The following is a 15051-nucleotide window of genomic DNA, read 5'->3' on the forward strand; positions in this document are numbered from 1 at the left end:
ACACTACTGCTGGTGCCAGTCATGATGTGGTAGTCACCTCAGATAAAGTCTAGGTAAATACCTGGAGACAAAACACATTACATTCTTCTATGATAGAATTCCAACCAAAGTCAATTCAGAACCACAAAGGATCAAAGGCCTGTGGCTCTTTACAGATAAACAGGAAATCAGTTTTGCAAAGAGACCCGGAGTACAGTGACAGTTATTTAGAGAACATTATATTTTCTGTGGAACAACCAAGATTCAATAGTGTGCTGGAATTTCATCCTGGTTCATCGCCACAACGTCAAACAAGACAAATCGAAAACTAGATTCGACTTGATTCAAGAGCCAATCGAGAAAGAAATAAAAGACCGTGGGCCAATCCCACTGTGTCAATATGAAGGAATCATGTTTTGAGTCCCAAATTTAACCTTATTCCCTATATAGTGCCCTACTTAAGACCAGGGCCTATAGGGCTGTAGTTACAAGTATTTCACTATGTAGGGAATAGGGTGCCATTGGGTATACGCCCCATGTTATTAAAGCCAGTCTCACCTCTGCAGATGGGGACAGGGAAGTCCCAGACGGCCATATTGCCTGTGTTGAGGACACAGGTAAGGAGGGGGTGACCGTCCAACACATAGCCCGTCACACACCTGTAGCGGATCGTGTTCCCGATGTTGAACTGTGTCCCGTTTAGGATGCCTTTAGGTGGAACACCAGGGTTCCCACAGGCGCTGCTCATTAACACTGGAACACAGACAGGCAGAATGTTACCACAGACACTGCTCCTTAACTCTGGAACACAGACAGAATGTTACCACAGACACTGCTCCTTAACTCTGGAACACAGAAATAATGTTACCACAGACACTGCTCCTTAACTCTGGAACACAGACAGAATGTTACCACAGACACTGCTCCTTTACTCTGGAAGACAGACAGAATGTTACCACAGACACTGCTCCTTAACTCTGGAACACAGACAGAATGTTACCACAGACACTGCTCCTTAACTCTGGAAGACAGACAGAATGTTACCACAGACACTGCTCCTTAACTCTGGAACACAGACAGAATGTTACCACAGACACTGCTCCTTAACTCTGGAACACAGACAGAATGTTACCACAGACACTGCTCCTTAACTCTGGAACACAGACACAGACAGAATTTTACCACAGACACTACTCCTTAACTCTGGAACACAGACAGAATGTTACCACAGACACTGCTCCTTAACTCTGGAACACAGGACAGAATGTTACCACAGACACTTCTCCTTAACTCTGGAACACAGACAGAATGTTACCACAGACACTGCTCCTTAACTCTGGAACACAGGACAGAATGTTACCACAGACACTGCTCCTTAACTCTGGAACACAGACAGAATGTTACCACAGACACTGCTCCTTCACTCTGGAACACAGACAGAATGTTACCACAGACACTACTCCTTAACTCTGGAACACAGACAGAATGTTACCACAGACACTGCTCCTTAACTCTGGAAGACAGACAGAATGTTACCACAGACACTGCTCCTTAACTCTGGAACACAGACAGAATGTTACCACAGACACTGCTCCTTAACTCTGGAACACAGACAGAATGTTACCACAGACACTACTCCTTAACTCTAGAACACAGACAGAATGTTACACAGACACTACTCCTTAACTCTGGAACATAGACAGAGGGAATGTTACCACAGACACTACTCCTTAACTCTGGAACATAGACAGAGGGAATGTTACCACAGACACTACTCCTTAACTCTGGAACACAGACAGAATGTTACCACAGAACACTGCTCCTTAACTCTGGAACACAGACAGAATGTTACCACAGACACTGCTCCTTAACTCTGGAACACAGACAGAATGTTACCAGAGACACTGCTCCTTAACTCTGGAAGACAGACAGAATGTTACCACAGACACTGCTCCTTAACTCTGGAACACAGACAGAATGTTACCACAGACACTGCTCCTTAACTCTGGAACACAGACAGAATGTTACCACAGACACTGCTCCTTAACTCTGGAACACAGGACAGAATGTTACCACAGACACTACTCCTTAACTCTGGAACACAGACAGAATGTTACCACAGACACTGCTCCTTAACTCTGGAACACAGACAGAATGTTACCACAGACACTGCTCCTTAACTCTGGAACACAGACAGAATGTTACACAGACACTACTCCTTAACTCTGGAACATAGACAGAGGGAATGTTACCACAGACACTACTCCTTAACTCTGGAACATAGACAGAGGGAATGTTACCACAGACACTACTCCTTAACTCTGGAACACAGACAGAATGTTACCACAGAACACTGCTCCTTAACTCTGGAACACAGACAGAATGTTACCACAGACACTGCTCCTTAACTCTGGAACACAGACAGAATGTTACCACAGACACTGCTCCTTAACTCTGGAACACAGACAGAATGTTACCACAGACACTACTCCTTAACTCTGAAACACAGACAGAATGTTAACACAGACACTACTCCTTAACTCTGGAACACAGACACAGACAGAATGTTACCACAGACACTACTCCTTAACTCTGGAACACAGACAGAATGTTACCACAGACACTGCTCCTTAACTCTGGAACACAGACAGAATGTTACCACAGACACTGCTCCTTAACTCTGAAACACAGGACAGAGGGCATGTTACCACAGACACTACTCCTTAACTCTGGAACACAGACAGAATGTTACCACAGACACTGCTCCTTAACTCTGGAACACAGACAGAATGTTACCACAGACACTAGACCTTAACTCTGGAACACAGACAGAGGGAATGTTACCACAGACACTACTCCTTAACTCTGGAACACAGACAGAATGTTACCACAGACACTGCTCCTTAACTTTGGAACACAGACAGAATGTTACCACAGACACTGCTCCTTAACTCTGGAACACAGACAGAATGTTACCACAGACACTGCTCCTTAACTCTGGAACACAGACAGAATGTTACCACAGACACTGCTCCTTAACTCTGGAACACAGACAGAATGTTACCACAGAACACTGCTCCTTAACTCTGGAACACAGACAGAGGGAATGTCACTAAATCCACTTCAATCAGTGTAGGTGAAGGGGAGGAGACAGGTTAAAGAAGGATTTGTGGTGAACGAGCAAGACAAAAGATTTAATAGCCTTTGAACGAGGTATGTTAGTATATGCCATGCGCACCAGTTTGTGTCAAGAACTGAAACGCTGCTGGTTTTTTCTCGCTCAATAGTTTCCTGTGTGTATGATGAATGGTCCACCACCCAATGGGCATCCAGCCAACTGGACACAACTGTATTTGTATTTATTATGGATCCCCATTAGTTCCTGCCAAGGCAGCAGCTACTCTTCCTGGGGTTTATTATGGATCCACATTAGTTCCTGCCAAGGCAGCAGCTACTCTTCCTGGGGTTTATTATGGATCCACATTAGTTCCTGCCAAGGCAGCAGCTACTCTTCCTGGGGTTTATTATGGATCCCCATTAGTTCCTGCCAAGGCAGCAGCTACTCTTCCTGGGGTTTATTATGGATCCCCATTAGTTCCTGCAAAGGCAGCAGCTACTCTTCCTGGGGTTTATTATGGATCCCCATTAGTTCCTGCCAAGGCAGCAGCTACTCTTCCTGGGGTTTATTATGGATCCCCATTAGTTCCTGTCAAGGAAGCAGCTACTCTTCCTGGGGTTTATTATGGATCCACATTAGTTCCTGCCAAGGCAGCAGCTACTCTTCCTGGGGTTTATTATGGATCCCCATTAGTTCCTGCCAAGGCAGCAGCTACTCTTCCTGGGGTTTATTATGGATCCACATTAGTTCCTGCCAAGGCAGCAGCTACTCTTCCTGGGGTTTATTATGGATCCACATTAGTTCCTGCCAAGGCAGCAGCTACTCTTCCTGGGGTTTATTATGGATCCCCATTAGTTCCTGCCAAGGCAGCAGCTACTCTTCCTGGGGTTTATTATGGATCCCCATTAGTTCCTGCAAAGGCAGCAGCTACTCTTCCTGGGGTTTATTATGGATCCCCATTAGTTCATGCAAAGGCAGCAGCTACTCTTCCTGGGGTTTATTATGGATCCCCATTAGTTCCTGCCAAGGCAGCAGCTACTCTTCCTGGGGTTTATTATGGATCCCCATTAGTTCCTGTCAAGGAAGCAGCTACTCTTCCTGGGGTTTATTATGGATCCACATTAGTTCCTGCCAAGGCAGCAGCTACTCTTCCTGGGGTTTATTATGGATCCCCATTAGTTCCTGCCAAGGCAGCAGCTACTCTTCCTGGGGTTTATTATGGATCCACATTAGTTCCTGCCAAGGCAGCAGCTACTCTTCCTGGGGTTTATTATGGATCCCCATTAGTTCCTGTCAAGGCAGCAGCTACTCTTCCTGGGATCCAGCTAAATGAAGGCAGTTATACAATTATACACCAATATATTCATAACATTTTTCATAAAACATTAGTTGTGTGCCCTCCGGCCCATACTCCACTACCACATATCTACAACATAAAATCCATGTGTGTGTATAGTGGGTATGTTATCGTGTGTGTGTATAGTGGGTATGTTATCGTGTGTGTATAGTGGGTATGTTATCGTGTGTGTGTATAGTGGGTATGTTATCGTGTGTGTGTATAGTGGGTATGTTATCGTGTGTGTGTATAGTGGGTATGTTATCGTGTGTGTGTAGTTGGTGTGTGTATAGTGGGTATGTCATCATGTGTGTATAGTGGGTATGTTATCGTGTGTGTGTATAGTGGGTATGTTATTGTGTGTATAGTGGGTATGTTATCGTGTGGGTGTATAGTGGGTATGTTATCGTGTGTGTGTAGTGGGTATGTTATCGTGTGGGTATAGTGGGTATGTTATCGTGTGTGTATAGTGGGTATGTTATCGTGTGTGTATAGTGGGTATGTTATCATGTGTGTAGTGGGTATGTCATCGTGTGTGTATAGTGGGTATGTCATCGTGTGTGTATAGTGGGTATGTCATCGTGTGTGTGTAGTGGGTATGTTATCGGGTGTGTGTATAGTGGGTATGTCATTGTGTGTGTATAGTGGGTATAATGGGTATGTCAATGTGTGTGTGTGTATAGTGGGTATGTTATCGTGTGTGTGTATAGTGGGTATGTTATCGTGTGTGTGTAGTTGGTGTGTGTATAGTGGGTATGTCATCATGTGTGTATAGTGGGTATGTCATCGTGTGTTTATAGTGGGTATGTTATCGTGTGGGTATAGTGGGTATGTTATCGTGTGTGTATAGTGGGTATGTCATCGTGTGTTTATAGTGGGTATGTTATCGTGTGTGTTTATAGTGGGTATGTTATCGTGTGTGTATAGTGGGTATGTCATCGTGTGTTTATAGTGGGTATGTTATCGTGTGTGTTTATAGTGGGTATGTTATCGTGTGTGTGTATAGTGGGTATGTTATTGTGTGTATATAGTGGGTATGTTATCGTGTGTGTGTAGTGGGTATGTTATCGTGTGTGTGTAGTGGGTATGTTATCGTGTGTGTATAGTGGGTATGTCATCGTGTGTGTATAGTGGGTATGTCATCGTGTGTGTGTATAGTTGGTATGTCATCGTGTGTGTATAGTGGGTATGTCAATGTGTGTGTGTATAGTGGGTATGTTATTGTGTGTGTATAGTGGGTATGTTATCGTGTGTATAGTGGGTATGTTATCGTGTGTGTGTATAGTGGGTATGTCATCGTGTGTGTATAGTGGGTATGTTATCGTGTGTATAGTGGGTATGTTATCGTGTGTGTGTATAGTGGGTATGTCATCGTGTGTGTATAGTGGGTATGTCATCGTGCGTGTGTATAGTTGGTATGTCATCATGTGTGTAATGTGGGTATGTCAATGTGTGTGTGTATAGTGGGTATGTTATCGTGTGTGTGTAGTGGGTATGTTATTGTGTGTGTATAGTGGGTATGTTATCATGTGTGTGTAGTGGGTATGTTATTGTGTGTGTGTAGTGGGTATGTTATTGTGTGTGTATAGTGGGTATGTCATCGTATGTGTGTATAGTTAGTATGTCATCGTGTGTGTATAGTGGGTATGTCAATGTGTGTGTGTATAGTGGGTATGTTATCGTGTGTGTGTAGTGGGTATGTTATTGTGTGTGTATAGTGGGTATGTTATCATGTGGGTATGTTATTGTGTGTGTATAGTGGGTATGTTATCGTGTGTTTATAGTGGGTATGTTATCGTGTGTGTGTAGTGGGTATGTTATCGTGTGTGTGTAGTGGGTATGTTATTGTGTGTGTATAGTGGGTATGTTATCATGTGTGTGTAGTGGGTATGTTATTGTGTGTGTGTAGTGGGTATGTTATCGTGTGTGTATAGTGGGTATGTTATCATGTGTGTATAGTGGGTATGTTATCATGTGTGTATAGTGGGTATGTTATCATGTGGGTATGTTATCGTGTGTGTATAGTGGGTATGTTATCGTGTGTTTATAGTGGGTATGTTATCGTGTGTGTGTAGTGGGTATGTTATCGTGTGTGTGTAGTGGGTATGTTATTGTGTGTGTAGTGGGTATGTTATCATGTGGGTATGTTATCATGTGGGTATAGTGGGTATGTTATCATGTGTGTATAGTGGGTATGTTATCATGTGTGTATAGTGGGTATGTTATCATGTGTGTATAGTGGGTATGTTATCATGTGTGTATAGTGGGTATGTTATCATGTGGGTATAGTGGGTATGTTATCATGTGTGTATAGTGGGTATGTTATCGTGTGTGTGTAGTGGGTATGTTATTGTGTGTGTATAGTGGGTATGTTATCATGTGGGTATAGTGGGTATGTTATCATGTGGGTATGTTATCGTGTGTGTGTATAGTGGGTATGTTATCGTGTGTGTGTATAGTGGGTATGTTATCATGTGGGTATGTTATTGTGTGTGTATAGTGGGTATGTTATCATGTGGGTATGTTATCGTGTGTGTGTAGTGGGTATGTTATCGTGTGTGTGTGTATAGTGGGTATGTTATCGTGTGTGTGTAGTGTGTATGTTATCGTGTGTGTGTATAGTGGGTATGTTATCATGTGGGTATGTTATTGTGTGTGTATAGTGGGTATGTTATTGTGTGGGTATGTTATCGTGTGTGTGTCTTAGCCTATGTTTGTGTTGCTTCACAGTCCCTGCTGTTCCATAAGGTGTATTTTTATCAGTTTTTTAAATCTGATGTGGAATAGAGTTCCATGTAGTCATGGCTCTATGTGGTACCGTGTGCCTCCCATAGTCTGTTCTGGACTTGAGGACTGTGAAGGGACCTCTGGTGGCATGTCTTGTGGGGTATGCATGGGGTGTCTGAGCTGTGTGGTAGTCATTTAAACAGACAGCTCGGTGCTTTCAACATGTCAATACCTCTCACAAATACAAGTAGTGACGAAGCCAATCTCTCCTCCACTTTGAGCCAGGAGAGATTGACATGCAGACCGAGGCTCTGCATCTGTCCTCGTGCTCCTAGACCTTAGTGCTGCTTATGACATCATCGATCACCACTTTCTTTTGGAGAGATTGGAAACCCTAATTGGTCTACACGGACAAGTTCTGGCCTGGTTTAGATAGTTCTGGCCTGGTTTAGATCTTATCTGTCGGAAAGATATCAGTTTGTCTCTGTGGATGGTTTGTCTTCTGACAAATCAACTGTAAGTTTCGGTGTTCCTCAAGGCTCCGTTTTAGGACCACTATTGTTTTCACTAAATATTCTACCTCTTGGTGATGTCATTCGGAAACATAATGTTAACATTCACTGCTATGCGGACGACACACAGCTGTACATTTCAATGAAACATGGTGAAGCCCCAACATTGCCCTCCCTGGAAGCCTGTCTTTCAGACAAGAAAGTGGATGGCAGCAAATGTTTTACTTTAAAACTCTGACAAAACAGAGATGCTAGTTCTAAGGTCCCAAGAAACAAAGAGATCTTCCGTTGGATCTGACAATTAATCTTAATGGTTGTGAAGTCTTCTCAAATAAAACTGTGAAGGGACCCCAGTGTTACTCTGGACCCTGATCTCTCTTTTGACGAACATATCAAGAATGTTTCAAAGTTTTTTCCATCTACGTAACATTGCAAAAATCGCATGTCTTTTGCCACAAAATGATGCATAAAAGCTTATCCATGCGTTTGTTCCTTCTAAACTAGACTACTGCAATGCTCTACTTTCCGGCTACCCGGATAAAGCACTAAATAAACTTCAGTTAGTGCTGAACACGGCTGCTAGAATCTTGACTAGAACCAACATTTGTTTTTCATATTACTCCAGTGCTAGCCTCCCTACACTGGCTTCCTGTCAAGGCAAGGGTTGATTTCAAGGTTTTACTGCTAACCTACAACTCATTACATGGGCTTGCTCCTACCTATCTTTCCGATTTGGTCCTGCCGTACATACACACACGTACGCTACGGTCACAAGACGCAGGCCTCCTTACTGTCCCTAGAATTTCTAAGCAAACAGCTGGAAGCATGGCTTTCTCCTATAGAGCTCCATTTTTATGGAATGGTCTGCCTACCCATGTGAGAAATGCAGACTCGGTCTCGACCTTTAAGTCTTTATTGAAGACTCATCTCTTCAGTAGATCCTATGATTGAGTGTAGTCTGGCCCAGGAGTGTGAAGGTGAACGGAAAGGCTCTGGAGCAACGAACCGCCCTTGCTGTCTCTGCCTGGCTGGTTCCCCTCTTTCCACTGGGATTCTCTGCCTCTAACCCTATTACAGGGGCTGAGTCACTGGCTTACTGGTGCTCTTCCATGCCTTCCCTAGGAGAGGTGTGTCACTTGAGTGGGTTGAGTCACTGATGTGATCTTCTTGTTCAAGTTGGTGCCCCCTCGGGTTTGTGCCGTGGGGGAGATCTTCGTGGGCTATACTACTCAGCCTTGTCTCAGGGTAGTAAGTTGGTGGTTGAAGATATTCCTCTTGTGGTGTGGGGGCTGTGCTTTGGCACAGGTTGGCCCAGGCCACAGCGTCTCCCGACCCCGCCTGTCTCATCCTCCAGTATCTATGCTACAATAGTTAAAAGCCAACTGACATTTACTCCTGAGGTGCTGACCTGTTGCACCCTCGACAACCACTGTGATTATTATTATCTGACCCTGCTGGTCATTTATGAACATTTGAACATCTTGGCCATGTTCTGTTATAATCTCCACCCGGCACAGCCAGAAGAGGACTGGCCACCCCTCAGAGCCTGGTTCCTCTCTAGGTTTCTTCCTAGGTTCTGGCCTTTCTAGGGAGTTTTTCCTAGCCACCGTGCTTCTACACCTGCATTGCTTGCTGTTTGGGGTTTTAGGCTGGGTTTCTGTACAGCACTTTGAGACATCAGCTGATGTAAGAAGAGCTTTATAAATACATTTGATTGATTCATATTATTAATGTTTGCTCTCTCAATATTAGGAATGTGTTCTTAATATTTTGTACACTAAAGTGTATATTGGTGTTAAACTGTTAAACCCATAAACCTCTCAGTGAACCACTGGTTTAATAACAACATTCATATCCAATGACTGGAGTTCTGACACATTTGGGCCCACCTGCCCAATATGTAAAAGACTAAGTTTGCTCAATTAAACCACTGACAAAAGTTGGATTTGTGTTGTTCTACTGTATTATTGACTGTACGTTTGTTTTATTCCATGTGTAACTCTGTGTTGTTGTTTGTGTCGAACTGCTTTGCTTTATCTTGGCCAGGTCGCAGTTATAAATGAGAACTTGTTCTCAACTAGCCTTCCTTGGTTAAATAAAGGTGAAATAAATATATTTATTTATTTTTTAAATTGTTATATTGTTTTTGAAATGATTGTCTATGTACTGCTACTGAGGACAGAGTAGAATATGTTGAATATCAATGCAGTGTGAATTAATATAATAATTACACCCATCAGTTAAAACAACTGCTGTGCGATATAAATTAAAAAAGGATTCATTCTGTCAAGCAGTTTGATAGAAAACATATTGCAGTCGAGTGTAGATACTATCAATGTTGTGTTTGTGTACCATCTGTCTTTAAGCTAATTATTCTGGAACCAGAATAAGGGGGTTTGCATCCCAAATGACCCCCTATTCCCCAAAATGTAGTGCACTACTTTTAACCTAGGTCAATAGGAATCTGGTTAAAAGCAGTGAACTACATAGGGAATATGGTGTCGTTTTTAGAGTGAAACTGCTGTCTGTGAAGAACACATTGAAAACCTAAATCATAAAGCTGACTGGCAGAAACAGAAACAGTCGTTCTTTCCACTGCTCGTTCTCTGCAACCCGTTCACAGTTCTCACACGTCATTTCTATACAGTAAATGTATTTACTACGTGTCGTCTCCAGCCTTCTTAGGAGCCTTTGTGTGTTTAATCTCAGAAAGAGTTTTTTTTGGGGGGTAAAAAGCAGGAGACACATTTCTGTCTCGTAATCAATAAATCTCTCCAAAAACAGAATGGAATCTTGTGTGCACTATAGCTATCTGGACTGTCTGTCACCACAGATTACATGTGTCTATGATGACGGCTAGGAGTTTTTATTTGGATTGGATTTCTGCCACGTCCACGAGTATGATCTGATAACAGATGATAACCGACAGAGGGATTAATGGTGAAGCTATAATCATCAGATGATAACCGACAGAGAGATTAATGGTGAAGATATAATCATCAGATGATAACCGACAGATGGATTAATGGTAGAACTATAATCATTAGATGGATTAATGGTGGCGTTATAATCATCAGATGATAACCGACAGAGGGATTAATGGTGAAGATATAATCATCAGATGATAACCGACAGATGGATTAATGGTAGAACTATAATCATCAGATGATAACCGACAGATGGATTAATGGTAGAACTATAATCATTAGATGATAACCGACAGATGGATTAATGGTAGAACTATAATCATTAGATGATAACCGACAGATGGATTAATGGTGAAGCTATAATCATCAGATGATAACCGACAGATGGATTAATGGTGAAGCTATAATCATTAGATGATAACCGACAGATGGATTAATGGTGAAGCTATAATCATCAGATGGATTAATGGTGGAGTTATAATCATCAGATGGATTAATGGTGAAGCTATAATCATTAGATGATAACCGACAGATGGATTAATGGTGAAGCTATAATCATCAGATGGATTAATGGTGGAGTTATAATCATCAGATGGATTAATGGTGAAGCTATAATCATTAGATGATAACCTACAGATGGATTAATGGTGGAGTTATAATCATCAGATGGATTAATGGTGGAGTTATAATCATCAGATGGATCGATGGTGAAGCTATAATCATTAGATGATAACCGACAGATGGATTAATGGTGGAGTTATAATCATCAGATGGATTAATGGTGGAGTTATAATCATCAGATGGATTAATGGTGAAGCTATAATCATTAGATGATAACCGACAGATGGATTAATGGTGGAGTTATAATCATCAGATGGATTAATGGTGGAGTTATAATCATCAGATGGATTCATGGTGAAATTATAATCATCAGATGGATTAATGGTGGAGTTATAATCATCGGATGGATTAATGGTGAAGCTATAATCATTAGATGATAACCGACAGATGGATTAATGGTAGAACTATAATCATCAGATGATAACCGACAGATGGATTAATGGTAGAACTATAATCATCAGATGATAACCGACAGATGGATTAATGGTAGAACTATAATCATCAGATGATAACCGACAGATGGATTAATGGTGAAGCTATAATCATTAGATGATAACCGACAGATGGATTAATGATAGAACTATAATCATCAGATGATAACCGACAGATGGATTAATGGTGAAGCTATAATCATTAGATGATAACCGACAGATGGATTAATGGTGAAGCTATAATCATCAGATGGATTAATGGTGGAGTTATAATCATCAGATGGATTAATGGTGAAGCTATAATCATTAGATGATAACCTACAGATGGATTAATGGTGGAGTTATAATCATCAGATGGATTAATGGTGGAGTTATAATCATCAGATGGATTAATGGTGAAATTATAATCATCAGATGGATTAATGGTGGAGTTATAATCATCGGATGGATTAATGGTGAAGCTATAATCATTAGATGATAACCGACAGATGGATTAATGGTAGAACTATAATCATCAGATGATAACCGACAGATGGATTAATGGTAGAACTATAATCATTAGATGATAACCGACAGATGGATTAATGGTAGAACTATAATCATTAGATGATAACCGACAGATGGATTAATGGTGAAGCTATAATCATTAGATGATAACCGACAGGTGGATTAATGGTGAAGCTATAATCATTAGATGATAACCGACAGATGGATTAATGGTGAAGCTATAATCATTAGATGATAACCGACAGATGGATTAATGGTAGAACTATAATCATCAGATGATAACCGACAGAGGGATTAATGGTGAAGCTATAACCAACAGATGGATTAATGGTGGAGCTATAATCATCAGATGATAACCAACAGAGAGATTAATGGTGGATCTATAATCATCAGATGATAACCAACAGAGAGATTAATGGTGGAGCTATAATCATCAGATGATAACCAACAGAGAGATTAATGGTGGATCTATAATCATCAGATGATAACCAACAGAGAGATTAATGGTGGGGCTATAATCATCAGATGATAACCAACAGATGGATTAATGGTAGAACTATAATCATCAGATGATAACCAACAGAGGGATTAATGGTGGAGTTATAATCATCAGATGGATTTGTTTGGAAAATGAACGGGATGGGTCAATACAGTATAACAGCACATCGAACCATTTCACAGCACATCACCATGTTTACAAATCCACTTGAAAATAGCTCTTTACATATTAGAAGAGAAACCAATATGTCATATTCAGTTCACTACAGAATAGAGTATTCTATTACAGAATATTCACTACAGAATAGAGTATTCTATTACAGAATATTCACTACAGAATAGAGTATTCTATTACAGAATATTCACTACAGAATAGAGTATTCTATTACAGAATATTCACTACAGAATAGAGTATTCTATTACAGAATATTCACTACAGAATAGAGTATTCTATTACAGAATATTCACTACAGAATAGAGTATTCTATTACAGAATATTGACTACAGAATAGAGTATTCTATTACAGAATATTGACTACAGAATAGAGTATTCTATTACAGAATATTGACTACAGAATAGAGTATTCTATTACAGAATATTCACTACAGAATAGAGTATTCTATTACAGAATATTGACTACAGAATAGAATATTCTATTACAGAATATTCACTACAGAATAGAGTATTCTATTACAGAATATTCACTACAGAATAGAGTATTCTATTACAGAATATTCACTACAGAATAGAGTATTCTATTACAGAATATTGACTACAGAATAGAGAACATCTTCAATAACAAGCTCAATGTCAAGTGGCCAACAACTAGCAACACATAGGCAGGCATGAAAATACATTTCTAAACCCCGTCTGCTACACAATATGTTAGCATCAGAACCTGATGAAATGTTGAATCAAGCCTATGTCACCCCACCCCACACCAGCTTCTCAAACCTCTTTTCAAAGTTAGCTACAGTATATAGCTACAAAAGTGAAAGGAATTTGCTCGTAAGGAATAGTTCTGTAATCCTGGCCCGGCCCATTCCCCCCATTAAATCCAAGAGGAACCATGATTTACTGGTTGGTCATGGTTCTGGTTTAAACTAACTTAACTAAAATTAAGCTGAATTTTTTTTAAGCTCAAATGTTAAACTGAAAATATGGAAAGTCATCTTTCAGTCGCAACGTTTGCCAAGTTTGAAACAAACGCAAATAAACACTCATTATAACTCTAGGGGCGTGGCTACGTTTCATATAAACACTCATTATAACTCTAGGGGCGTGGCTACGTTTCATATAAACACTCATTATAACTCTAGGGGCGTGGCTACGTTTCATATAAACACTCATTGTAACTCTAGGGGCGTGGCTATGTTTCATATAAACACTCATTATAACTCTAGGGGCGTGGCTACGTTTCATATAAACACTCATTGTAACTCTAGGGGCGTGGCTACGTTTCATATAAACACTCATTATAACTCTAGGGGCGTGGCTACGTTTCATATAAACACTCATTATAACTCGAGGGGCGTGGCTACGTTTCATGACAAACAGGAAACTAAAATAACCCATTCAGAAAAATCAGGTCAATTCCATGCCCAGTCCAGCAGTACATGAGCTCATAATGCTTCTGGTCAACTTTCAGAAATGTTGGCAAATTGGCGTTTATTATGAAAGAGATCGGTGTGTTTTTTTTCACTAGTGAATCGTGGCATTGGGGTTTGTTCAACAGCAGACGTGGATTTGTTTACATTCTTATCACTTGATGGTTTCATTTCAGAGAGACACATGATCATGTTGTGTTTGCGAAACGCTAGATATCTGCCTCAGTAGTACTGCTACGTTTTACACAGTAATAATATATATCTGTCTCACTCTCAGAGAAATCAGTAGTACTGCTAGGTTTTACACAGTAATAATATATATCTGTCTCACTCTCAGAGAAATCAGTAGTACTGCTAGGTTTTACACAGTAATAATATATATCCTCCTCACTCTCAGAGAAATCAGTAGTACTGCTAGGTTTTACACAGTAATAATATATATCTGTCTCACTCTCAGAGAAACAGTAGAACTACTAGGTTTTACACAGTAATAATATATATCTGTCTCACTCTCAGAGAAATCAGTAGTACTGCTAGGTTTTACACAGTAATAATATATATTAGGTTTTACACAGGTTTTACACAGTAATAATATATATCTGCCTCACTCTCAGAGAAATCAGTAGTACTGCTAGGGTTTTACACAGTCACATGTAACAAATAACTACTTTAATTTGTTTTACTGTGAAAATTATACATTTGTGACATCAATATTTAAAAACATGTTAAAATACTGAATCAATACAGTAATATGAGACCTGTATATAAAATACTGAATCAATACAGT

At 40.4% G+C, this 15051-nt stretch overlaps 1 protein-coding gene across 1 annotated transcript in view; it reads right to left on the bottom strand.

Moving 5' to 3' along the window:
- The window catches only part of LOC116359260 (CUB and sushi domain-containing protein 3-like), a 547528-nt gene that overhangs the window by 471360 nt on the left and 61117 nt on the right, over positions 1–15051 (bottom strand). Inside the window, 1 exon segment of the mRNA XM_031811826.1 lies at positions 538–732. Within this exon segment, the coding sequence (XP_031667686.1) occupies positions 538–732 (195 nt within the window).

Source organism: Oncorhynchus kisutch, unplaced genomic scaffold (assembly GCF_002021735.2).
Source record: "Oncorhynchus kisutch isolate 150728-3 unplaced genomic scaffold, Okis_V2 Okis02a-Okis13b_hom, whole genome shotgun sequence".
NCBI classification, from domain to species: domain Eukaryota; kingdom Metazoa; phylum Chordata; class Actinopteri; order Salmoniformes; family Salmonidae; genus Oncorhynchus; species Oncorhynchus kisutch.